Source organism: Heterocephalus glaber, unplaced genomic scaffold (genome assembly GCF_053883595.1).
Source record: "Heterocephalus glaber isolate CG9 unplaced genomic scaffold, H.glaber_assembly_v1.0 deba00001531, whole genome shotgun sequence".
NCBI classification, from domain to species: Eukaryota; Metazoa; Chordata; class Mammalia; order Rodentia; family Bathyergidae; genus Heterocephalus; species Heterocephalus glaber.
Genome location: NW_028258329.1, coordinates 12800371 through 12827511, shown reverse-complemented (window position 1 = coordinate 12827511; position 27141 = coordinate 12800371). Strand labels below are relative to the sequence as shown.

Genomic DNA, 27141 nt, shown 5'->3' with positions numbered 1-27141 from the left:
GGGGATCTAGCTAAGCTGCTTCATGGGAAAACTTCCATTGAACCAGAGTTGACTTTTTTGGTTCACCCTGAAGGCCTGGCCTGCTTCATTCTGCAGTCTGAGAGCTGGGTGGTGGTTCATGCAGTGAGCATTTGATCCTATAATCCTCTTTTCACCTTGGGTGTCCTTGCCCTTCACCCATGTAGGCCAGCCAGCTCAGAGCCTTTTCTTTTGCCCCCTCTAAAGAATGAGCCTTCATTATCTGTTGGTGGGTGCATTTATGGGCGGCCCGTGTCAATTCTGAATCTGGGACTTTGTTACTTCTTAAGCAGTGTTTAAACTAGTCTTTCTCTGGTAACCCTCATCCCTATTTCCAGAAACATCTGGCCTTTGGGGGAATTTTATAGCATAGATCAGGTTGCCTCTGTGGCTTAGGAATTCATTTTCTCTAGTCTATTAAGTCATCTCCCATGTTGCTAGGTACTTTGTTGCTATTGTTTTCTTTATAGGCTTAGCCCTTTCGAAGACAGTTTCTTTACTCAGCTTGTTTTAGTGGGGTTGGGAGGAGAAAGAAAAAGATTCTTGTGGTTAGTGTACTGTCTTTTATCTGCAAGCCCTTTCTTTACTGTCTTTCAAAGCTAAACGATTTGTTAATGTTTCACCCTGCATGCTGTATTTAGATAGTTCATGGCAAGAGGTTTTCAGGTTAGGCTTGTAATACCATGTCCCATTTGACCTTCATAATTGCCTTGTGAGGCATTACTTGGGCCCCCTGCAGATGAGGAACAGGGTTTCAGACTCTGAGGAGCCTGAGGAGTCGCTGTGTAATTCTAAGTGATGCCCGAAGCACTAGTGTGTCAATTTTCTAAGTCTGATACTGGACTTATTCCATCCCACAGGCCGTACCTGCTCTCCGTTGTACTGATTATGTGGCACGAGGGTGGTGGTGTTTTGTCTGAGGGTGGGTGATCAGCATGTGACTCATGTCTGTGCTCTGTTGGTCTGTTCCAGTGTAAGGAGAGGATGAGGCCAGTGAAAAAGGCACTGAAACAGCTGGACAAACCTGACAAAGGACTTAATGTACAAGAACAGCTCGAACACACACGGAACTGCCTGCTGAAAATTGGAGACCGGATAGCCGAGTGCCTTAAAGCCTACTCAGACCAGGAGCACATCAAACTGTGGAGGAGGTAAGTGACCTTGGCCTCCAGTCCTGCCCAGTTTAGTATATGTGCCGTTGGAGCGAGCAGTCTGCCCAGTTGAATTTGACAGTGTCTGGGTGGGTTTTATTTAATAAGAGGTGGCAAAGCTACCTAATGAAAATCTTTTTCCCAACAAAATTCATCTAGTATCAGCATACCTGCAGGTGTCAACTTTTTCATGAACTAGGCCATTCCACTGAAACCAGCCTTTTGAAGGAGTGGGATGATGATGTTAATGTCATCTGTAAGAGAAAGATAGGGACGCTGGATTTGTGGCTTGCTCTCAGAAGACTCTGTCTTTATATCTGTAAGGGATAGAAATGATCTCGTGTAATTACTTAACTGCCTCGAGTTGATATTCAGATGTTATTATACCTACTATACAACTCATTGGTTGGTTCTGTACCAATATATAAGGTAAAACAAAGATTAAAGCCACAAAGAACTATCCTTCTTCCTTAATGGTTAAAAAACCAGTAGTAAATTGGATCAATGTGTAGTTAATCTAGAACTTTAGTTTGTAAGGCATGGTTTTTATATATGTTTATTTTTACAGTTTGTTGTGTATCTGAGATCCTTGGGACCAGACCTTTTTCAGATTTTAGAATATTTATTCCTATTTCATAAAGTATCTTTGGGGATGGGATCCAATTCATATTTGTGTTACACACATAGCCTGAAGGTGATCTTAGCGCTATATTTTTAGTGCACCTGCATTTTGATAGTGACCCTATCACATGAGGTCAGGTGTGGAATTTTCCACTTTGCCATCAGGTCAGCACTAAGTGGCTCAAGATATTCAGATCAGAGATGCTCAACCTCACTTTTGATATTTTGAGAAGACATGACTGGCGTTTCTAAAAGACAGTTGTAACGTGAGGTTTCTTTCCATGAACCTCAGCTACTTTGCACCCGTGCACTTAATGTTCAGTGAAATTACCTTTCTTCATCCAGTTCATTTAAACTGTGGTCTCACTGTGTAGCCCGGGCTGGCCTTGAGCTCAAGATCGTGTTGCCTCAGCCTCCTGAGTGCTAGGATTACAGGTGTGGGCTACCATGCCCAGATTGGTTTACAAAATGAAAAATGGATTTAAGAAAAGTTCTCTATAGCTGTCATGAGGCTCCTGTTATGAAGCTGTCTTTAGCGTGTGTCACACCCAGAAATAAAATCGTTTTTGAAATGCTATTTCTTTTTTTTTTTTTGTATTAAATTCTTTTATTGGTACATTGTAGGTATACAACACAATTACATTTCTCATTGGGAATTGTACTTTTACATAATGCATCTTGGTTCTTATTTTTTCCCCATTCCTAGCCCTCCCTTCATGCCCTCCACCCTTCCCTATTTACAAAGACTTTATTTCCATTTTTTCCATTTCTCATCATTTTTCCTTTCCCTTCTTTCCTTTCCCCTGCCCCTCCCACTACCCCTACCCCTTTGGACCTTTTCTTCCTATTTTACATTATCGATTATTCATTCTAATCATTGGTACATTTTAGGTATACAATATAATGACATTCATCATTGGAAATTTGCACCTTTACGTAGTCTCTCTTGGTTCTTATTTTTCACCCTTGTCCGGCCCTCCCTTCAACCCTTCCAGTCCTCCCTATTTACAAAGATTTTGTTCCTGTTTTTCCAATGAAATGTTATTTCTTCTTAGCAGTGTTAGCAGCTTCTTCCTTTACCTAGAACATACGGCTTCCTTTTTACCCGAATAGAAGACAGCAAAGTATCCTCCTAGTGCATAGATTCATGAAGCCAGGCTTCCTAGTGTGCACGTGGGTCTGTCTGTGTGGCCTGCCTGGGACCTACCCCAGGCACTGTGATATTTGGCTTTGGTTGTGATACTTGATCATGGCTAGCAGTAGGTCATATGAAAGTCCTTAGGAGTCAGAAATATTATAAGGTAAGACTTCTGGGAGACTGGCCATCACAAGTGATAAATGCAAGATCAAATACACAGATTCCCAGAAGATGCCTGCAGAAGGGTAGTCAGGGAGGGAGGTCTTCTGAGAGGCAGGCAGGTCCACTTGAGCTGCTCGTGGACAACCTGGTGGAACTGCTTGGATGAGCAGGGCTCTCAGGCTTCAGGAAAGGTTTGAAAGTGGAACAGTGAGGAGCTGGATGTGTTGGCATATGCCTGTAATCCCAGCACCCAGGAGGCTGAGACAGGAGGGTTTGAAAGTTGGAAGACAGCCTAAGCTACAGAGTGAGTTCAAGGCTAGTGTAACTTACACAGTGAGACTTGGTCTCTGAAAAACATAAAACCTGCAACCCCATCCCCAAGGAAGGAAAAAGGGACAGTGACAATGGGAGGTATTTAGGACTTAAAGGGAATAATTTGTTCAAAAGACTAAAGCTCTTTATAGGAGGCCTTAGCAAAGTAAATGGCTTTCCACCTGACACAGTAGGTTTGCAGTTAGGGGACCTATACAGGTGTCGTCAAGGGCATGGCACGGAGAAACCGCTCATGGGGAAGCTTGAGGTGGTGTGAGACTCTCCCACTCACGGTACCTGCACCTGCTTAGTCCTGTACTTCCCCTGCCGTGCAGTGACGCCATCAGGGAGAACACGGTTGTGTTAGGAGGAGCCACCGAGAGCTTAAGAGAGGAGTAATAGGCCTTGGTGGTGATAACTGGGAGGAAAGAAGGGTGGCGACACAGAAATGACAAGTAAATGGAGGTCCCAGCCTATGAGATAGCACTGAAGATGGATTGTGTGGGGGAGCCCAGAAAATGGGGAAGGAGGAGGAAAACTTACAGATAGTAGCAGATGCCACTGATGTAAATGGGGGTGGGGGCCGGCGGCAGGCAGTGTTGGCTGTTGACAGAACCCGATTCTCAAGGCCTTTTAATCCAGTTCTTTTGATAGAAGTGTAAAAGGTGCATTATTGGTGCAGAAACTTGAGAATGTTCACATAACTTCAGTTTCTACCCGTGGAGCATATTCCACAGCAAAATTTAATAGCTTGGCATGCATAAAGTGAGTAAAAAATTACTGCATTAATCTCTAATTTACCAGGACTGTTAAATTTTTTTTTTTTAGAAACCTATGGATTTTTGTTTCCAAGTTTACCGAATTTGATGCTCGAAAACTACATAAGTTATACAAGATGGCTCATAAGAAAAGATCTCAAGAAGAGGAGGTAAATTCAGATTTAATCCTACTTGTTGGTTTTCCAGGAGCAGGGATTGGTCATAGGATCGTGGGTTGTCACTGCTTGCTTTACAGATAGAGGAGCAGGTCCAAGTGAGGTAATGAAAGCTACCCCCAGATCACAGTGTGTGGTCTGCAGCCTCTCTTCTCTTCTATAGTGTGCTTTGCACTTCTTTAACTGGAGAGTTTCTCAGCATAGTCCCTAGGTACTCACAGGGCAAGACTACCACCTGTTGGGTAAAGTAGGCAGTACATCAGAGCCAGTGTGTTCTTATATCCTGGATTCATTTATTCACCAGGCCTCCTCTTCCATGTGCACATGCCTTACAGTAGCTTGAAAATGTGGCTCCTAACAGGTGACAGGATTGTGAGCAGAAAGTACTTTTCCTGTTCTTTTCTGGGCTGTGTACTTGCTGTCCTCCAAATGTTTGTATTTAGAGGGGTCCCAGCTGCTCCCTTAAAGGAGCAAACATGAGAAGGTGCCAGAGGTGCTGAAGGGACCTGCTGCAGGCCATGGCGGCGTGCAGATCTGCTGACTTGCTGTGTGGACCCCGTGCAGAGCACCCGTGTAGGGCCAGTCCAGAACACTGATGTGTCAGCTCCATGGAGGCAGAGATTCTGTCTCATCCCCTGCTGTGGCCTGAGTGCCTGGAGTGGGGGCTGGGGCAAGATCAGAACTTGGATGTATTTCTTGTGTGAACTTAAGCTATGCCCAGTGCTCTGCTAGCTTAGGAAGCAATACCCTCAGGTAGTTTACAGTTTAACACAAAAGAATATGCTATAGCAGTATTATACAGGAATAATGTACTAATATTACTGTTAATGCAGAATTTATACATTGTAAAAAAGGTCTCTGAGGAGAAGCCAGAAAAGGGAACAAAAGAGTTGGGAAAGATCCTTAGACAGGAGTGAAAGTTAAGGTAAAGGTCTGAAGTTGGCAGCGTAATGGTAAAGGGGTTCATTACTATTAGACGTTAATGATTTAAAAAATAGTGATGTCCTACTATTGGGTATAAATTGTCATAAAAGTTTTGGAGGATAGTTTTAGAGATAGTTCAAAAAATAACATATAATTCAGCTTTTAACTGTTTAATTTAAGGGGATAGTTAAGGATTTAAACATGTTTATAATGGAAATGACTTAGAAGGCCAATAATAAGAAATAGGTTAGGGGCCTGGGATTTAGCTCAGCGGTTTCACCGCCTGCTGCGCAAGCACAAGGACCCGAGTTCAATCCCCGGTACCAAAAAAAAAAGGGCCAGGGATTTAGCTCAGTGGTTCTGCCTGCCTTGCAGGCACAAGGTCCCAAGTTCGATCCCTGGTACCAAAAAAAGAAAAAAAAGAAATAGGCTAAATAGATTGTGGTATACCAGATGGGAGTACTACTTAACTATTCAATGTAATATTACAGAAATAACTGCTTACATGGGATGATTTTTGCAAATATATTAAGTGAAAAAAGACAATACTAAATAATATTTTTGTATTACTATCTGTATAAACATACAAAAAGCTTAGAGAAATAGGGACCTTATTATTATTATTATTATTATTATTTATTTATTTATTTATTTTGGTACCGGGGATCGAACTCGGGTCCTTGCGCTTGCGCAGCAGTTGGCGAAACCACTGAGCTAAATCCCCGTCCCTGGAGCTAATTATTCACAGTTATTTTCATGGTGATTAGATTTTAGGGCACTTTACACTTCTGTTTTTTCATTTTTTGATGCTTTTATATTGAGCATTTTACTTGTGTGATGAAAGAGTGAAGTTACTCCAGTCTTTTGCTCTTTACCTTGATGATTTGGTGCAGGAACTAGTTTGCCCTGGGAGATCCGGGATTGCTCTAGGTGGTGGGAGACTTGGCAGTCCTGGTTTCGCATGGTCCTAGCTGGTCCTGTGAGATGCTGACAGCTTGGTCCCTGGTGCCATCATGCTCAGGGGCTCTTGCCTGTCCTGCCTGCATTCTCACCAGTACTTGCCATTGGAGACTGGTTTTCCTGCTAGGACCTAGTAGGTTAAACTCAGCTAATGGATCACTGTTAGGCTTAAGAGCTCCTTGGAAGTGACAGGCATATCTTGTTAAGGTAGTAAAGCTTAGGTCACAAGTCAGGAATGAGAGAGAAATGTTTAGAGGTGAAGGTCTTTATTCTGTACTCAGGAATTAAGCATGGGATCTTGAGATTTTTTTGGTTGTCCTTTACAGGAGCAAAGGAAGAAGGATGACATGATTGGTGGTAAGAAACCATTTCGACCTGAGGCCTCGAGTTCAAGTCGGGATTCTTTGCAATCTCAGTCTCATACCTCGCACAGCCTTCACCCTCAGAAGCCTCATTTGCCTGGCTCCCATGGCCCACAAATGCACGGACACCCAAGAGATAACTACAGTCACCCCAACAAAAGACATTTTAATGCAGGTAGGCCATTAAGTGGAGCTTTAAAAGAAGTGCCAAAAAACGCAGTCATTTCGTTTTCCAAAGACAACAGACAGACCTTTGGGCTTTATTTGTCTCCAAGACTTTATTTTCTTCTCTTTCTTGGTGACATAAAGCCTGAAATAAAGATCCAAAAGACTAACTTTCAGAAGAACATAGATCTCATAAATAAAAGACAAATAATGGTAGATGTAGGGAAAAGCATACATTCTGTGACAGGTAAATGGCTAAAATGCTAATATAAAGAAGCCTTGTTAAATTGGTAACAAAAAGACAACCAAATAGAGAAATGATCAAAGAAGAATGCCTAGAATGAAGAGATAGCCTGCGCAGTGAAACGATATAAAAACCATACATCTGACGAAGTGTATCAGGAGCTCAATAGCAAGAAAACAACCTGATTAAAAATTGGACAAAGACCTGGGTAGGCATTTCTCACAAAAAACGGTGATAAGAGAATTCTGAGATGTTCTAAGGTATAGGATAGAGGGAAGAGAGAGGTAAGAAAAGGTGATTTTTACCTCACAGCTTCACACTTAGCGACAAAGCAAAGTAAAATAGCTGCTCCCTATTCCTTTACTGTATGCTGAAGAATACCCTTCAAGGCCAATTCATATTCTGTTTTTGGAACCAGCCAACCTACCAAGAAACTGCAGAAACTTCTCTTTATGGACAGCCTCCTGTCCTAGGACTTTGCCCATTTCCTGTTGTCCTGCCCCTTTTATCTATAATCAGTGTAGGTTCAGTGTAAGTAGTTTCTCTTCTCCCCAGAATTGTATAATAAAGCATCCTGGCCCTTTAGGTCCAGGGAACTTTTCCAGCTGCTCTCTGGCCATGCTTCTGGTGGTTTAGAGAATTTCTCAGGACCAGCCCTGGGACCTTTTGCCTGGCATCTGTACAGCTCAGTTAACCCTTTCCTTCAGAGACCTCTTAGTTTCAAAAGTTTGATTTAACAGAAGGCATACCAATAGCCAAGAGGTATACAGAAAATGCTCAGCATCACAATTCAAGGAAATATAAATTAAAACCACAATGAGATGCAACCTTACACCTGCTAGAATGGCCATTATCAAAATGCTAACAAGAGTTGGCCAGGATGTGGGGAAAAAAGTAACCCTTGCGGGTCATGGGATTTAAATTAGTACAGCCATTACAGGAAAGGGCGTGGAGGTTCCTAACAACTAAAACTTGCACCAGTGTGTGACCCATGTATCTCACTGGTGTGTGTATATCCAAAGGAAATGAAATCAATGCAGGGAGAAATCAAAGAATATAGGGAATGTTTTAAAAAAATTTATTGCCATAAAGGACACAATGCCATCAGTCTTCCTCAAAATACTGCTCCTCTCTAAGAATACACTTATCCTATCATTGATGGCACTTTCTAAAGTAGTTCTGGAAGTCCTCTTTCGTGTCTTTATGAGTTGTGATAGAAATGCTGCTGGCAAGTACAATCCATAGGAAGGCAGGTTTGTAAAAATAGTATGGCGTGTCTTCATCTACCTTATTCACCAAATTTGGCACTGTATGACTTCTGGCTCTTCTCCAAAATCAAAATGATTGTGAAAGGTAAATGTTTTGAATTGATTCAGGACATCAAAGCAGCTACAAGAGTGCAACTAAAGACATGAGTATTTTGAGGGGGGGTTATCGGCAATGTGTCTTTTACTGTAATAATGTTTTTGAAAAATGTAAAGACACAGTATTTTTTGATCATACCATGTATATTGAAGAGATTTCTGTACTCCTGTGTTTATTGTAGCATGTTTATTCACAATAACTAATATATGGAATCAACCAGGAAATGAGTGGATAAAGAAAATGAGGCAAATGTACGCAATGGAATACTATGCGGCAAAAATGCAATCCTGCCATTTGTAACAAGTGGATGAACCCAGAGGACATGTTCAGTGCCATAAGAAAGGCACAGAAAGACAGATACTATAAGCTTTCACTTCTATAGAGAATCTAAAAAGTTGAGTCAGTGGTAGAACAGTGGTTATCAGGGGCTGAAGAGCCGAGCCCCAGAGTGGATTTGGAGGAAATGATGGTCGAAGGATATAAAATTTCAGTTAGATACACAGAGTAAGTTCAAGAGATTAGTTGTACAAGTGGTGGCTATAGTACAGAACAGTGCTAGGCTGGGGATTTAGCTCAGTAGTTTAGTCGCCTGCTGCGCAAGCGCAAGGACTCAAGTTCGATCCCCAGTACCCAAAAAAAAAAAAGAACGGTGCATTGTCTTCTTGCAGTACTGTTGAGAGATGTTGAATGACCTCACTACAAAAAATAAGTATATGAAATAATGTGTTGGCTAGAATTTAATCATTCCATAATTACATACATTTCAAAACCATGTACATGATAAACATATATGTAATTTTTGTCAAAAATATTTTAAAAATTGTTTTTATGAAACGGTGCTCAAAATTAATAGAGATGGAATTAAAGTTTTGAAGATTTGATTAGAAAAAGAGTAAATATAAAATTCTATAGAGCTTGAGCACTGAAGAAAACATGGACAAAGGTTAGGGATAGGGAATTCCTTTAGAAGAGAAAGTGCACACTGCCAAGACGACCAGCCTTGTTACAGTTTCAGCAGTTTTTTACCCATCCAGATGCTGGCTAGGATGTAGCTCAGTGGCGCCAAGCCTGCCTGGCAAGCACAAGGTCCTGAGTTTGATCCCTGGTACTGCAGGAAAAAAAAAGGAAAAATGCACATTGGTTGCTAGGAGTAGGAATTGTTTTGAGTAGGAAGGTTATAGTCTTTTTAGAAAGTAATCTGAAATATCTAATTGCATAGGCCTTTGACAGCAATAAGCCTTTGGGGATCTGTGAATGGGAAAACAGTTGTGAGGCACAGAAATAAGCTGGGTTTTTAAAAAATTAAAGTTGGAAAAATAAGCAGTAGCAACCATCAAAATCTGTGTGTGTATATGTGTGCACGTGTGTACTTTGATTCATTGAAGTGAAATTCACATAAATGTCTCCATTTGTAAATGAACAATTCACCGTTACTAGTGAACATTCAGAATGTCACACAGCCACCAGTATCTAGCCCCAAAGCTCTGTCACCCCAAATGGAAACCCCATACCATTAAGCAGTATCTCCCCATTTCCCCATCCCCTCCAACCTGTCAGCTGCCAATCTGTATCTGTCTCTATGGATCAGCCTGTTTTGAATACTTTTTTTTGGTACCGGGGATTGAACTCAGGACCTTGTGCTGGCGAGGCAGGCATGGTGGCCCGGAGCTACATCCCCAGCCCTGTTCTGAATATCTCATGTAGTCAGACCCGTACTGTATGTGACCTTTTGTGACCCTCTTCTTTCACTTAGCATGCTTGTAAGGTTCACCCACATTGTAGCATTTATCAGTACTCAGTTCCTTTTTATGGCAGGATAATATTCCATTGCATAGATATACCATGTTTTGTTTATTCATTGATGGACATGTGGATTGTTTGTACTTTTAACTTGTAAACATTTTTTTTTTTTTTTTTTGGTACCGGGGATCGAACTCGGGTGCTTGTGCTTGTGTAGCAGGCGGCGAAACCACTGAGCTAAATCTCTGGCCCTACTTGTAAATAATATCACTGTAGACATTTGTGTTTGTGTGAAAGTATTTTTGAGAGAGAGAGAGAGTGTGTGTGTGTTGATGTTGTGATGCTGGAGATTGAACCCAGGGCTTCATTCATGCTAGGCAAGTGCTCTACCACTGAGCTAAATCTTTAGCCCTGAGTACTTTTGTTTAAGGTACATAATATACCCTGGAGTGGAATTGCTGGTTCACACGATAATTCTGTTTAGCATTTGAGGAACCATCAAACTGGTTTCCATAATTTAAATTTGAAGAATGCATTTATCTGAGCCTCAGAAAGATGTGAAAGCACGTACATGTGACTCTTAATAACTAACCATTACCTTGGGATGCTAATGGAGGGAGATTGGTGGAGAAGTTAGTGACTTGCCCACTGCCTTTTGCTTCACAGTGTACAGTGAGCTCGAATTACTTTTTTTTTTTTTGGTACTAGGGATTGTACTCGGGCCCTTGCGCTTTTGAGGCAGGCTGTGGAACTATTGAGCTAATTTCCCGGCCCAAGCTTGAATTATTTTTAAATATAAAAATAAGAAAGGGAAAAATACAGAGTAAGACTTAAAAAGTCTGCTTCAGACATAATATAAAATTTATTTTAAAGGGATTCAAATATTCCATAATAAAGTACATTTCTTTTTGAACTTCAATTCTGGAAGTTTTTTAAAAAACTATGTTGCATTCTTATAAAATTTTCAAGGTTTTTGAAAAAAATTCATTTTCTCCATCTTTTTCCCTTTTCAAACAGTATTAATTATAGTTATTTAAAAATCTTTGATGCCCCCAAACCCCTTTAATATCTAATTATTTTGAGTTTTTCTATTGTGTGCTTTTTTTCTTCGCTTTGTTTTTGGTCATAACAGAGTTGTCCTTTGACATGCATAGTTATTTTTGCCTGAGTAGGGAAGGAGGTTTTCCACAGCTTGGAGAAGCCCAGGTGACTGCTCCTCCCCAGAGGACTCAGCCCCTCCTTTCCTGGGCCTGCGGAATGGAATGCGGCTGCTCTTAGCCTGGGCCCTCTCTGCTCACTGCTGTCGTGCCCATACCTCCTCACAGTGCTCTGCCGTCCCCTCCCGCACATCTTCACCTCTGATCCGTGGCTTCCCCAGCACCATGAGACTGTCCCCAAACTGCCCTGCTTTTCAGAGTAGCCTTTGAACCTCCTGCTCTTGCAGATTCAACAAATGCTGTAGCCAGTGTGTGTGAAGCACCACTGTCACTCACTGTAGCTTAGAAAGACCGTCGCCCCACCCCGCACCTCCCTTCCAAATCTCTGCTGTTTTTTCGTTCCTCCAGCAGTGGTCTTCCTGGGCAAGACCCAGATTTTTCTTGACCTCTGTACTCAGAATCACAGAGCTCTTATGCACTGCTGTACAGGATGATGAGAAGTAGACCTGTGTTCTTAGATCCAGTCATATTAGTTATACTTAATTTTTTTTTTTTTTTTTGGTACCAGGGATTGAACTCAGGACCTTGTGCTTGGGAGGCAGGCGGCAGCACCACTGAGCTAAATCCTCAGCCCTTAACTTTTGATATTAGGCTGGTTTGTGTTATTGTATAATGTCACTTATGTATATTCTGAATATTTAAAAGGAACTTCCTGTTTAGTTTACAGCATTCTTTTATTTAAACCTTGGACTTCTTACCTAGCCCTTTAGCGTGTTCAGGATGGGGCTGTAATTCGCATGTCTTGCTGTCGGGTGACTTGAACCACTGGTGGTACATCCATGACTGTGCCGTTTCTACCACCAATGTTACAGGCTTCCCGATGAGATAGTCATGCATGTACCACTGATGGTTCAAGCCACTGGGAACGTGTTAATAGCTCAGTACTTTCTAACCCGTGACCTACCTAAGGAGAGTTGAAGAAGAAAGAAAAAAAGTTTGATTTACTCTGGAAATAAATGACTTGTAAGCATCTATACTATACCACAGGTATTGACACCCTGAAATCTTTGCATTTGATTTGAAGCTCTCTTCAAATGATCCTTACATGTTTCAGTCTCTTTTTGTTATCTATTAAATTTTTAACAGTTGAATAATCAAAAGCTTTGTGGTCCTCTGATCTGATTCACTGGGATCAACACTAAACTTAGGCTGCTGGTTGACAGTACATTATGTTAGTGGGCCAGTGTCTGAGCTGCATGGGCTCTTTGATGCCACAGCTCGGCTGTGTAGAAAAATGCTAGAAGGCCAGCGAAATTGGGGGCATGTTTTGATCTTGACAGCTGTGGACAAAAGGTGGAATTCCCATGGCACCACATAGCTCCTTCTCGTTAATTCCCTGCATTAGTTTCCTAGAGCTACATAAAACAAAGTTCCATGAATTGCGTCGCTTCGTAGTTTGTATTTTAGGCCAGATGTCTGCAAAGAAAATCAGCAGAGTAGGTTCCTGCTGGGGCCCTGAGGGAGTCTGCTGCCTCCTTTCCTTACCTTCCGCCTCTGCAGGGCTGGGCCTTCCTTGAATGGCAGCACCTGCCTCTTCACATGGGCTGCTTCTGTGTCTCATCTCTCTCTCTCTGCCTTTCTTTCAAAGAGATACCTCATTGAAGCTAGGGCCCCGCCTAAATCCAAGGTAATCTCATCTCCAGATCCACCCTGTTGCCAAGTACTCACAGGTTCTGCTGGACACATACTTTGGGGGCTGCCGTTCAGTCTTCATCCCTAGGCTTCTGTGTTTTTACTATCTTTTCTGAGTCAAGTAAGTGTGAGTGTTTTCCTTAAAGGAAAAGGGAGTGTACAGAAGTTAAATAGGTTTTAGTTTGTTGTTTCCTTAAGGGTTAGAATGTTGATCCGAGTCCAGAGTTAAAGGAATTACTTTTCACAAGAAGGAGGAGGTCCATTGTTTTGTTGTGGTCTAGGGAAGAATAGTAGAATTAGTAAGTATGGTCGAGAGAGATTTTCACAAACCACGACAGTATCAGCAGGGGAAATAAACTTCAGATGTGTAAATGAGTTATTGTCTTGTTACTGTAAAACTGCCACATTATTTTCCAGCTACTGTTTGGGTTTGGCTTTTTTGAATAAAATCTTTCAAGGGTCTGCCACAGATGGGGAGGTAAGCAGGTACAGATAAGAGAGGAGAGAGGTGGTGAGTTTTCTTTTGCCTGAAGAGGGAAAGGGAGAATGTTAGGACTCATTACTAGTGTGTTAACCAGCAGGAGCAAAGCCAAAGAGGAAGAAATTTACCGTCTGAAACATGTGTCACCCTTTCAGTTTACACTTTACTGCAAGTCAAATTCATCCATTTCTCGTAGTCATGAGATCACTCTTTTCCTGCAGAACGAGGAGACTGGCAGAGGGAAAGAAAGTTCAGCTATGGTGCTGGCAACAGCAATCCGCCCTGGGCCAGTGACCGGCACCATCAGTACGAGCAGCACTGGTACAAGGACCACCACTATGGTGACCGGCGACACATGGATGCCCACCGTTCTGGAAGCTATCGGCCCAACAATCTGTCCAGGAAGAGACCTTATGATCAGTACAGCAGCGACCGGGACCACCGGGGCCACAGAGACTACTATGACAGGTGTGCAGAGTTCTGAGACCCAGGAGCTGGCTGTCTGTAGGAGGGAAAGATGGTGATGTACACACATGTGGTTGTCTGTCGCGTAATTAGCTGAATGTCTTCCCTTGTGTCAGCCACGGTCTGGAGTCTGATCAGATGTCACTGCTGCCCAGGCGTCTTCAGGGAGCTAGAAAGGAGCTCGATGAGAGCCCACTGCCACGCATGTGCTCTGGGTGATGCAGTGGGGATTTTTGAGATTCTCTTGGGATTGGGAGGTTTGTTGCAGGCTGAGGAAGGGGAGAGGCTAGTGATTCCTGATCTGGGCCCTAGAGTTGGGTAGGCAGAGAGGAGTGGAATAGGCTCCCCAGGCTCAGGCCAGAAATAAGCTTCCAGGGAGGTCTCCTGAAAGATAGGCAGGCCGGATGAATGCCAGGTTATAGGCTTTATGTGTTATTCTTTGGGTCATAGGAAGTCGTTTGTGTTTTATTTCACCTGAGCAAGAAAAGGTTTTTTTGCCTATCTTTAAGGAAATCTAGCCAAGTGGTAGCCATAAAATCCTGGAGCCAGCAGCAAGAGTTGTTAAGCTCTGCACTCAGCTCTCAGCTGTGTTAGGGAGCAGGGATTCTGAGATGAGTACCAGGCTGTGGTCCCTGCCTTTAGCAGCTGTGCCCTCTCCTGCTATGCAGCACCAGTAGTATGATAAGCCATGGTTCTGAAGTGTGAGACGTAGCAGGTATGGGAAGGTCTGACAAGGTTTTATGTAGTCTTCCTAAATGCAGGACTTGACTATGTATGTGTTCAATCTCCGTAGTTTTGGTTTTCTCTGGGCTGATGACATACTTTCTTTGGATTGTATGTGAATTTAAGGTGGGAATATTGTGTACACACGTGTCAGTGTCCTGGTATCGTTTGGAAGATCTGGAAACCCAGGCTGCACTGGCTGAGCAGCAGCTGCCTGCAGTCAGCTGTCTCTGCACCCCTCACTGCACCCTTCCGTATTGTTGGTCTGACTCCGGTGGGCACTTGCCCTGCCTGCCTTTGTGTTGATCTGTGTTTCTGTCTGGTATCATTTTTCTTCTGCTTGAAGGACTTATGTTTTCCTCTGAGTCTGCTACTGATAAGTTCTTTCACCTTTGAGTGTATGTCTGAAAAGGATTTTATTGTGCCTTCATTTTTGTGTGTGGTTTTTTTTTTTTTTTTTTGGTACCAGGGATCGAACTCGGGTCTTTGTGCTTGTGAGGCAAGCGGCAGAACCACTAAGCCAAATCCCTGGCCCTATGTGCCTTCATTTTTGAAAGATTTTTTTGCTGGGTGTAAAATTTCAGATTAACAATTTCTTGCAGTACTTTATGTGCCTCTACTCTGTGCATTATTTCTTTTTTTTTTCTTTTTTTGGTACCAGGGATCAAACTCAGGATCTTGCGCTTTCAAGGAAGGCTGTGGCACCACTGAGCTAAATCCCCCAGCCCTCTCTGGGTTATTTCTGATTAAAATTATTTGGAATGGGGACATGGCTCAGTGGTAGAGTGCCTACCTGGCATTCATGAAGCCCTGCTTTGGGGAGTGCTACCAAAAAAAAGAAAAAGAAAAAAAATATCCGTTTGTTCCTTATGCAGTGGCATCTTCCCCCCCGCCCCTTTTTTTTTGGTACTGGGGATAGAACTTGGGTCCTTGCGCTTGCGAGGCAAGTGGTGGAACCACTGAGCTAAATCCCCGGCCCCGCAGTGCCATCTTTTTAATCCCTATTTATGATGTATTTTTTTCTTCTGCTTGGGAATTTTTGAGCTGCTTGGATCTGTAGGTTTATTATTTCCTTAAAAGTTAGAAAAATTTTCACTATTCATATATCCTTTCTACTTCTCCTTTCCTTTGGAAATTTGTAGTTTTACTTATATTTATTTTGCTTGATGTTTTCTCACAGCTCATTCAAAATTTTTTGTTTCATTTTGGGTAGTTTCTATTGCTGTATCTTCAACCTCACTAATATTTTCTTTTTAATGTCTAATATCATGGGACCATCCAGGATATTTTATATTTCATAGATGGTAGCTTTATCTCTAAAAGTTCTAAAAGTTGTATTTGGGTCTTTTTCTTCTTCCTTCTTTCTTTCTTTTCTTCATCTTCCGTTTTTAATCTTCCATGTCTCCAACTTTCCAAAATCTGGAATATATTCAGCAAAGCTGTTTTCATGTCCCTGTCTGCTAATTGATTATATAATTTTGAGTTGGACTCGATTGATTGGTCTTCTCATAGGCCTTATTTTCCTGGTGCTTTCCATGGCTGGTAGTTTGGATTAGATGCCAGGTCAAATTTACCTTGTGGAGTGCTATTTGTATTCCCATAAATGTTCTGAAGCTTTGTTATAAGACACAGGTTACTTGGAAACATTGATTCTTCCAGGTCTTGCCCATGAGCTCTGTCAGACAGAATTGGAGCAATGCTCAGTCGAGGGCTAGTTGTTGCCCACCCTGCAGCGGGGTCCTGAGTGCCCTCTGCCTGAGGCCTCTCGAATCTGGGCTTTGGCCTGGCTGGTGAGGGCTGTTGCCTCTCTCCTGTGGGCGCTTCTCCCCGGCCTTGGCAGTTTCCTCGTGTGCTCTCAGAGCATTGTTGGGCCGTGCACTTGAAGGGGGTCTGCAGATCTTCCTGTGATGCGCTTCTGCCTGCCTTGGTCCCCTGCCAGTCTGGCCTCTCCCCACCTTTTGTGTCACAGCCTTGGAAGGTTGTTTTCAGGGGCTATTAGAAGGCTCATCTCATCACTTTCTGTCCCTCACAGAGCACTGTTCTTCATCTGTGTCTTAAAAACCATAGGTCTAGGGCCGGGGATGTAGCTCAGTTGGTGCCATCGCCTGCCTTACAAGCGCAGGGTCCCGAGTTCAATCCCCAGTACCCAAAAAAAAAAAAACTAACCCAAAACAAACCATAGGTCTTTTTGTTGTTGTTGTTGTTGTTTTTCCAATTGTTTCAGTCAGGAAAGTAAATCTTGCCCCTGTTACTCCATCTTGACTAGAACCTGAAGTTCATTCAATTTCATGTTCTCTGTCTCTGAAATTCACACTGCATAAATGAACCATTTTAAAATGAAGAATGCAGTGGCATTGGTGCATCCATAGTGTTGTGCAGTCACCTCTCCTGTCTTTTTTTTTTAATCACCTCCAAGAATACCCCATAACCACGAAGCTGCTATTTTCCATCATTTCTTCTTCCTTGGTCCCTGGCAACCACCAGTCTGTATTCTGACTCTGTAGATTTGCCTGTTTCGACATTGCATATAGAAGGAATCCTTTAACACTTTGTATCTGGCTTCTTTTAATGTTTTCAAGGTTTATACACATTGTAGCCTGTATCATTTCTTCCTTCCACTTTATGACTGAATACTCTGTTGTGTATTTACACTGTATGTACAGTTGACTCCTTTGCTGGTAGGTGTTTTGGCTGTTGTGAGTTATGATGCAGTGAATATTGGTGTACAGGTATCTGTTTACATACCCATTTCTAGTTCTTTTGGGTATTTACCCAGGAGTAGAATTACTAAGTCATATTGTAATTCTTTAATATTTTAGGAACCACCATATTCTCTTCTACAGTGGTTGAATCATTTTATATTCCTACCAGCAATATATAAAAGTTGTAATTTTTTTTTGGTATCAGGGATCGAACTCAGGACCTTGCACTTTTGAGCCAGGTCGTGGCACCACTGAGCTAAATCCCTGACCCTAAAAGTTGTAATTTTTCCATATTTCTCCAACACTTATTTTCTGTTGTCATTTTTTTTAACCATTATTTTTTAAATATAGCCATCCTAGTATATGTGAAATGGTATTTTTTTCGGGGGGGGGTGTCCTTAAAATGTAGCTTTTCTTAGTTTTTCAGTTCCAAGGGGATACTTTAGCCCTTGGTGTTTGGTTTTTGTTTTTTGGTGTTTTTTTTTTTCAGTACTGAGGATCGAACTCGGGCCCTTGTGCTTGCACAGCAGGTGGCGAAACCACTGAATGAAATCCCTAGCCCAAAGAAGTGTCTCCAAATATTTCTTTGTAACACTAATTCCTTTTTTTTTTTTTTTTTTGTGGTACTGGGGATCGAACTTGGGCCCTTGCGCTTGCGCAGCAGGCGGCTAAACCACTGAGCTAAATCCCTGACCTTTGTTTGTTTTTTTATAAAAGAATTATTGTCTCTAGATAGTTGCTAGGTAGGTGCTATTTTTGTTTTGTTTTCAGTATTTTTAATTCTTTTAATTTATAAAAAAATACAATTTTATAACAAAAGAATAACAATAGTTAGTACACAATATATCATCTTCAAAGAAGTTATTCAGAATACAAGACATAGACCAAAAAAGTTTTGACAAAGAACAAACATAGTAGCACAAGACTTTCTTTTCAGTGAACTAAGATTTGTTTCAATGAAACAAATTAGCATATATATTAAATATTTTTGAAACAATTGGAATAGGAATTTGGGGAAGTGTTTGAACCTTTCCCTGCTTCCTATTTATCTCTCTTCTGTTTTGCTATTTTTTGTGTATATAGTGTTTCTTGTATATGAGAAACTATAATATTTAACCTTGTATGTCTGCATTAACATTATGGTCTCAAGTTGCATCCATTTACCTACAAGTGCCTCAAGTTCATCTTTATTGGCAGTGCAGTACTTCACTGTGTACAAATACCACATTTTCTTTATCCATTCATCTGTTGATGGACAAATATGCTGTTTCCAAGATCTAGCTATCATAAATTGTGCTGCTATAAATTTGGGTATGCGTGTAACACGGTAATAGGATGATTTTAACTCTTCTGGTAAGATGCCTCAAAGGAGGATAGCTGGGTCAAATGAAATTTCTAGTTTTAGTGTTTGTTTGTTTTGGTACTGGGGATTGAACTCGGGTCCTTCAGCTTGCGAGGCAAGTGGCATAACCACTGAGCTAAATCCCCGGCCCCTAGTTTTAGTGTTTTGAGGAATCTTCACACTGATTTCCAAAAGTAGTTGTATTAGTTTGCATTCCTACCAACAGTGTTGAAGAGTTCCTTTTTCCCCTCATCCTTGTTATTTGATTTTTTGCATTTGTTATTAGATTTTTTTGTTATTAGATTAGATATTTTGATGATAGGCATTCTTTCTGGGGTAAGGTATCTCAGGGTAGTTTTAATTTACATTTCTCTGATGGCCAGCAATGATGAGGATTTTTTTCATTTATTTATTGGCTATTTGTACTTCTGAGAAGAATGTCTTCATTTTGGTTGCCCATTTTTTGATTGGGTCTTTTATTTTAAGTAGTCTCATTTTTTTGAGTTCTTTATATATTCTTGGTGTTAGTCTTCTATTTGAGGAATAACTGACAAAATTTTATCTTCCAGCAGATTGTTTCTGTTTTACCACTTTGATCCATTTTGATTTTAGTTTAGTACATGGTGATATATATGGATCTAGACTCAGTCTTCTGCATGTGGATATCTAATTTTCCCAGCACCACTTGTTAAAGAGACTGTCTTTGCTTAAAGAGATAAAAGCGTAACATTGTGGGTTTGATATGCATTTCCCTACTGATTATTGAAGTTGCACATCTTTTACTGTGCTTATTTGTGCGTGTGCGTGTGTGTGTTTTCGGAGCACTGTCTCCAGGTCCTTTGCTTGGTTTTTAGTTGAGTTGTTTGTCCTTCTGTTGTTGAGTTGTACAGATTCTATTTTAATGGTGTAGCAAATCTGGCTTTGGACTTTCAGCTAATCTTACATCTCTGTTTCAGACACCATCATGACTCCAAGCGGAGGCGATCCGATGAGTTTCGGCCTCAGAATTACCACCAGCAGGATTTCCGAAGAATGTCTGATCACCGCCCCGCTATGGGCTACCATGGCCAGGGACCCTCAGACCATTACCGCTCTTTCCACACAGACAAATTGGGGGAATATAAACAGCTGCTGCCCCCACTGCACCCTGCAGGCTCGGATCCTCGCTCACCCCCTTCTCAGAAATCTCCTCATGATTCCAAGTCCCCCCTGGATCACAGGTCTCCTTTGGAGAGATCACTAGAACAGAAAAACAACCCAGATTATAACTGGAACATTCGGAAAACATAAAGGACAGCTGGGGCAGGGGCGCACGGGAGCCGTCAGGCACGTGGACGCTTTGGTCTAGTGGCCGGTTTCTGGGCCGGAGGTGGGGCTTCTGGACACGCTGCTGCCGGCCCTGCCGCCCAAGGAGCACTTCAGGGAGTGGGAGGCCCGGGCAGCGGCCTGGTCTGGGCACCACTCCTGCACTCTGGCCCCACCCGACTCCAGCCAACTTGGCCTCCCGCCTGATAGGTGCTAGGAAGAGTGGTGACTTTGCATACCAGCTTCAGAGACTGTTCTCCAGGAAGGATGGTGATCTCTGAGTCACAGATGTTTGATTGCCAGGTTCAGTGAGCCCAGGACCTCGGTGCCGAGGTCAGGAAAGCACTGGTGCATGAAGGCTGCTGAGACCTGCTGGACAGTGAGCGAGTGGTTCACAGTGAAGGAACAATGCTGCTGATGGGGCGAGGGTGGGGTCCCACATTCTAGGACTTGAGGGGGAGCAGTCCGCCCCTCCAGTGTGTTCCTGGGAGAAGTGAGGCTCACGGGATGGGGCGGGGCTGGATAAAGAGGGAAGCGCCTTCCAGCGTGACCTCCCCTCTGCCAACACTAATTCCCTTGCTGTCTTTGTACATTTCAGAGCCTGGTCTCCCAGGTGGGCTCCTTTTTCCCTGTGTGCAGGGAGGGTCAGGGCCCCATCTGACTTCTGATTACTGTGAGTTAGGCAGCATTGGCGTCAGCCTGGGTCCTCTTGGTCAGGGAGTGACCCAAGGGGCTCTAGGGTAGGTTAGGGAGGGGTAATTTGGCCAGGGCACGGGAATCCCTGGTGGACTTCTGACTGCTGTGGGAGAGGGGAAGGAGAGGGGACCGTAAGGCTGTGGCGGATCCCTGCTGTGGGCTGGGTGTGTGAGGGAGCGGGGCGGGGCCTTTCAGTATTGGAGTAGGGCAACAGCTGCAGCTGCATTTTAGTCCATTTCCCTTGCGCAGCTCAGAGAAGCAGAAGGGCACATCTCTGACGGCCATGGGGTGGTCAGACAGATGAGCTACCTGCGGTGAATGAGCTTCCACCGCGAGTGCTTAGTTTAAAATCTGCAAATTATAAGCCTGTGTTCATTGTTTTCCAGACTAGGAGGCATCCCAGGGAGGGTAGCTGACTTAGAGATGGTGAGAATCACGCTGGAGTGAATTGAGTCAGCACTGGGGCTGGGTGGTCGCATCACGAAACAGGCTCCTTTCAGTGTACTGATCCTGGGACCTTTTAAACATTCATTTTCAGTATAGCTTTGCCAGTATTCTTAAAGTATCCAAAGCCTTTCTAGATGGAGACAAAAACACTGACTTAAATGGAAGGAATAGTGTGCCTCTCAGCGTCCAGGGTCAGAGCTGATGAAAGCCCTTCCCCTGGCGTGTGCAGGGTTAAACCCACTGGACGGACTCTGGGTACCCTGGCCCAAGCAACACCATGAGCGCCTCCCCCAAGGCCTGCTGCAGTGTCTCCCCAGGGAACAGAAGCGGCGGTGCTTCCCAGGCAGGGGCCCGGGCCTCAAAGCTTGTGCCGGGGCTGGGCAGCCCCAGAGCCTCTCACTCTTCACGGGGCTTGAGGTTGCTGGCTCTGGCCTATACATTCAAGTCTTGCTGCAAAGCCCCGTGACTGCTCCGAGGGTGGGAAATTCAGTCTCCACTTTGGCTACACAGTGAAAAGGAAACCAGAGGTGGAGCAGCTTGCTGATGACAATGCCACTACCTTGTGTTTTGTCCTGCCCAAGCCAAAGAGGAAGGCTAGGTTGGCTTGCTGGGTTGCCCGTGATTGCTGAACCATGGGGGCAAACGGGCACGAGCCCTGCATTTCCATACTCACCAAGGTTTTTCTCTCCAGTTGTTGATGGGAAATGGAAGTTATTCCCAAAGATGTCTCATCACGAGGAAAGAGGAACTTTTGTTCATATTCAGGACTTATAGTGCCATATATATGATGTAGCAGGAGGCAGTATCAGACAGATCAGTGTTACATTGGTTCTGAAGTTACAGTATACGCACTCCAGCAAGCCTCTGTCAGATGCTGAAGTATATCTGAAGAGTGGTTGGTAGAAAGGAAGCACTTCCTCATTGATTTAAATCAGTATGAGTAGCATATGCTTAAATCACAACAGAAGTTTGCACAGGTAGGAATTCTCTCACTGCTACGTGGGAGAAGCTGCCCCGGGACTGTGAGGACTGTATTCCACAGAGCTTGGCTTGAAGGCCTGGCATTGCTGATGGGGAGTAGAGTGGGTTGAGCAAGGAGGGAGTTGCCCTCACCAGAAGCCGAGGTAAATGAGGACGGACCTGATGCATGACAGCCCTTGGAAAGGACGAGGTGCCGCCCAGGCTGATCCCTGGGCCAGATGGCCCTTGGCCTGCTCTCCTCCTCTTAGTCATTCCTTAGCCCTTCAGAGGGATGCCTCACCGCCTGCAGACGCTCCGGCCTGGTTCGCAGGCCTCGAGGTTTGGCGGCATCTGTTAGGGTTTCACGTGATGACACAGCCCTACAGACCAAACCCACTTGTGAGCAGGAGTGTGGCCTGGGCCCAGCACAGCGCTCTTCCGGCCATGTGGCAAGGAGAGCCATGCCAAGGGTTCAGGCTGCTTTAGCCCATCTGCACCCCACTCGCTGGGGACAGGTGGTTTTCTTCATTGTAAAATTGTGGACTTTTAAACCTGTTGACTAAACAGTAATTAATTTATATTTGTGGAAAATGCCACTGTCCTAGTGATTTCTGATGTAAATAATGTTTATATAGTATGTATTAAATTTTCCTACATTGTAAAACTGCTGTACTTTTGATTCTTGTATATTAAAAAGTGTTACTAAGGATTTTTAGCACTGGGCCACCATGTTGCCTTGCTGTGACTGTTCCGGAGGTGCCTCTGCATCTCCCTGTCCTTCTGCAACGCTGGGCCCTGTCCAGGGATTTTGACAGCTTGGTCAGTGGTCCCTTTTCAAGTAGATTTTTTTCCCCCTAGCCAACACCAGTTTTGTTGCTTTTTCCAGGCCTTGACACTACAGGTTTCTAAGATTTTCTGTCCCCTGCAAGCTATTGCCGAGGGTGACAGTTCCCTGGCCCAGCAGCTCCAGGCCGAAGCCCACAGCCGTGTGTTCACCATGTGGCTCGAGTTGCTGCATCTGCCCAAGATCTCCACAGGGCTGGTCCTGGGAAGGGTTCTGGGGAGACAGCTGGGTGCACCCCACTATCCAGAAGAAAATAAAACACTGTGTCTGCCAGCCCACAGCTTTGAGGGTAATTTAACAGTTGAATTATAGATTCGGAGGGGCAAAGCCATTTTATAATGGAAATGCTAACACTCATGTTCACTGTAGCAGTTTGGCACAAGGCGGGGCAGCTTCAGCATGGCCCACACAGCAAGGGTGGCTCAGCCTGCGGGAAGAGGAGTTGCAGAAGCCTGCTCATATCTGAGGGCTTTTACTAACACTTAAGTGACTGAAACCAAACTCACATCTTTGTCATCATCTCCACCCCCCTTCCTCCTGGCCTTGAATTTGCTGTGTACCGCAGGTTGGTCTCAAATTTGCAGTCCTCCTGCCTCAGCCTCCCAAGTGCTGGGAGCACAGATGTGCAGCACTCTGCCCAGCTCCAGCAATTCCCGACACTTAAGTGGGCCTACTTGTCCGCTGAGCACAGGAATCAACTGAGTGTCCTGCAGCTCGGGGGACTTGGGCAGAAGGAAGGCTGGGATCTGCACTGCACGTAGCCCTTGGAATGATGAGCTAAGAACTCTTCCAGCCTGTAAAACTCGACTCCTAATCCTGCCGCCATTCACGACTTGGCTGGAACAACTTGGGGAAACTTTTAAGAACAAGTGCTGCAATAATCTGCTGCTTATGATTTATAATAGCAACACGGCTTCAAAACTGACCAGTGCCAAGTCGCCTGCTTTTTCCTGGAAGCAGCAGGCCCAGGGCCCCCGCCTCCTTCCTCTCTGGCATCATTGCAAGCCCTCAATTAGCGCCAACAGAAAGGTCACTTACTGAAACCCGAGGCCCTGCAGCCTGCCAGCCCGGAGTGTGGACTCCAGATTCTAGCTTGGCCAGGCAGGGTTTGTGCTAACTGAACCCCACACCAGCCGGCCCCCAGCCCTTCCTTCGAATCTTCTGGTTGGAGCCCAGGAGGCCCTGCCTCCTCAGTTTGGTTCTGTGAGGCAGGCGGGGTACAGTGGGACAGCGTAGCCTTTTCCTGCAGAATCCTGAGCACTGGTGGGACTGTCCTGAGCTCCATGACTCGGGATGTCCTGGTTGGTTCTGTGGCCACATGACATGGGACAAGTGTGGCCAAGCCACCTTGTTTTGTCCTGGCCACACTGCTCTCTGGCTTCGAGAGGGCCTGGAGACACTACAGGCTTCTCCCCTCTGAGGTGGGCAGAACCATACCCACTCCCAGGCCAGCCACCCCATGCAGCCTCCTGTCTTAGCCACGTTCCCATCCCTGGGACAGAGTACCCGACGCCACAGCTATGGGGAGCAGAGGTTTATTGTGGCTCCTGGTTTCAGTCCACAGTCGGCTGGTTCCAAGGCAGAACAGCACGGTAGAGCTGATGGAGGACAGCTGCTCACCTCACGGCAGCCAGGAGGGGAGAGGAGGCAGGAGCTGGGTGAGAACACACCTTCCAGGTCACGCCCCACGGACCCCCTCCCTGGTTCTTCCAACAGGGCGGAAGCCGCAGACTCCTCAGGGGATGGAAGGCCGCTTCTTGAGGTCCTGTGGTTCTATGTGAGTGGTGCCCAGGGCAGGGGAGAGGTTTGTAACCCCAAGGTGGTGTACAGTGCTGGGGTGGGGGGAGCTGGGGCAGCTGGTGAGCACCCCTCCCCTCCAGCTGATAAAAGCTTGCTCTGCAGGGGATGGAACCCCAGCAAGAAGGCCCAGCAGAGACCACAACCTTCTAGAGACGCTGCTGGGGCCAGACGGTTACTGGAGAGGTTTTCCTTGATGGAGCCCTCTATTCCTCACTGAGGGCCCGATCTGGGACCGAAACAGGGAGCCACAAGGATGCAGTCTAATGGGCTGGAGGTCGGGAGGCAGATGGTAGACAAGCAATTCGCAAGAGGGAACAATCTCCTAAGTGCCTGGGGAAGTGGCCGGAGCTGGAGGGCAGGGTGCTGGGAGCCGAGCCCTGGCAGATGGACGGGCCGGGGCAGGGGCAGGGCCACGGAGGTGTGGACCCCTGCTCTGTCCTCCGTCCAGCCTCAACTACGAAATGGCGCCCGAGGCAGGGACGAGGGAGTCTCTGCGGTGCCATACAAGGCTGGACGCCTGCTGTTACCACGGGGCTCGCTGGGCATCCCGGGGGCGCTGCAGCCAGGGGCCCCTCGTGCCATTTTCCCCCCACCCGCCTCTCTGAAGCCGAGGCTGAGGGCTCAGGAGCCCGTGGTTCCCGATGCTTCCTGCAGAGGGCAGCAGGGGTCCGCAGACGGCCTGCCAGGCGGCCTGCTCCTCACCCAGCCCGGGAGAGCGCCCCCCCGCCCCTCCCGCGCCCACTGCCGGCGGCTGCCTCACATTGAGGGGTCTATTCGTGTCCACAAAACATCACCTTCCATTGCTTTCAATCACTGGGTTCACACGAGTTTTACTCATTCTAAGCGTGTCTTCCTTTTCTAGTTGACAGCAGCAACCATCACAAAGAGTTTATACCTAGCTTTGTGAATAATAAAATGAACACAAATCGGCCCTGGAGAAATACTGGCTCCTGGACACGGTCTGTAGCTGGGACCCCCGGCAGCCACGACCCAGGCTTCTGAGTGATGTTGCAACGTGGTGGGCTGGAGAGCTCATCTACAATGTCACATTTATCCCTGTTTTCCATTCGAGGGTGAGGTCAGTGGGTGGAAAATCACTAAGGAAGTATGGAGAAAGGAGGATGCTGGCTAAACTGACCCCACAGGATTCCTGCTGAAGGCGGCCGGGGGCGCAGACTTCGCCTGCGGGCGCTGGAGGCGGATGAACCTGACTACACAAGGAGCGGTGTGGCGAAAGCCATGCAGCAGGATTCCTGGTCAGACCGCCTAGTGCAGAGATGCACTCGGGGGTCCAGCTATCAAGGCCCAGTTGAGAAGTTCTGGGGGCCGAGGAGAGAAGCTCTGTCAGAACCCACATTCCGGCCCAGTTCTGTCACCGGCTCAGCAATGCCTGTTCTGGGTCGTCAAGGGCTCTTCTCTTACTCGGCTCCCCCAGCTGCCCGGTGATTAGGTCCTTGTCTGCGGGTTGGTGGCAGAGGACAATGAAGCCCAGGTACAGGGTATGGCATGAGACTCAAGGTCAAGGCCAGAGGACCAGCGGGCGGGCTGCTGAGGCCCAGGCGCCAGGGTCTCTGCCGCTTTGGGAGGCAGGCCGGATGGTGCACATCTATAATTCGACAATTGTCCACCTCCCACCACTAGAGGTCACCCACGAGGTCAGGGGCGGCCATCTACCATCTGCCATCACGCTGGGTGTATCCCTAACAGGGGCACAGTGGCTGGCATGTTCAGGCCTCAGGTATTTGCTGAGTACTTGAATGTGTCTTCCAGCTCAGACCATTGCCAGCCCCACGGGCATGGCCTACAAATGTCCCTGCCAGGAAAGAGAGAAAAGGACTCATTGTTGTGTCAGATCCACGCAATAAGCTCATGGGGTACTTGCTTAAGGGTCCACCTCCAGGGCATTAGCAAACAGACAGCTGTGTCTACTCAAGAAGGTGGTGGCTGGAGATGCCCGCTGCTCCCTGGGAGGGGACCCTGTCCACACCCAGTCCCTGGTGGCTCAGGTCCCGGCCTTGACCTGAGGGCCACCCGGGGGCCCTGCTGATCAGGCCCCTCTGATGGAGCCTGCCTGGGCTCTGAGCCACGGGGATTCTGGCAAGGCGGTGGCTGGGACAAACCAGCACCTGCATGCAGCCCTTGGCAGAGTTCCTGGCACATGGCAAGAGTCCAGGACATGGAGCTGTCACGACACCAGGTGGGTGACTCCAGTCTCCATGGATATGGGAGTGGGACCACACCTGCAGCCAGATGGTGACTGGCATCACCCAGAAGATCCCCAGGCTGGACTGTGATGCCCTTGCTGTGAACCTCCTGGCACTCACATCACTCCTCCTGGGACCCTGAGCCTCTCAGGCTCAGCTCTTGGGGAAGTTGTCCAGCCCTGACCTCTCCAATCCTGTCACTCTTCTGGGTTCAGGCTTTGAGTCCC

General features: G+C 45.6%; 1 protein-coding gene across 6 annotated transcripts in view; it reads left to right on the top strand.

The window, feature by feature from the left end:
* Chd2 (chromodomain helicase DNA binding protein 2) overlaps positions 1-22775 on the top strand; it is a 145517-nt gene extending 122742 nt beyond the window's left edge. For all 6 annotated transcript variants that reach the window (XM_087188349.1, XM_087188346.1, XM_021264781.2 and 3 more), the window contains 5 exons: positions 991-1169; positions 4231-4330; positions 6547-6757; positions 13648-13894; positions 19615-22775. In XM_087188349.1, the coding sequence (XP_087044475.1) occupies positions 991-1169; positions 4231-4330; positions 6547-6757; positions 13648-13894; positions 19615-19948 (1071 nt within the window). In that variant the 3' untranslated portion in view covers positions 19949-22775. The remainder of the gene's footprint in view (positions 1-990; positions 1170-4230; positions 4331-6546; positions 6758-13647; positions 13895-19614) is intronic.
* Positions 22776-27141: the final 4366 nt, after the last annotated feature.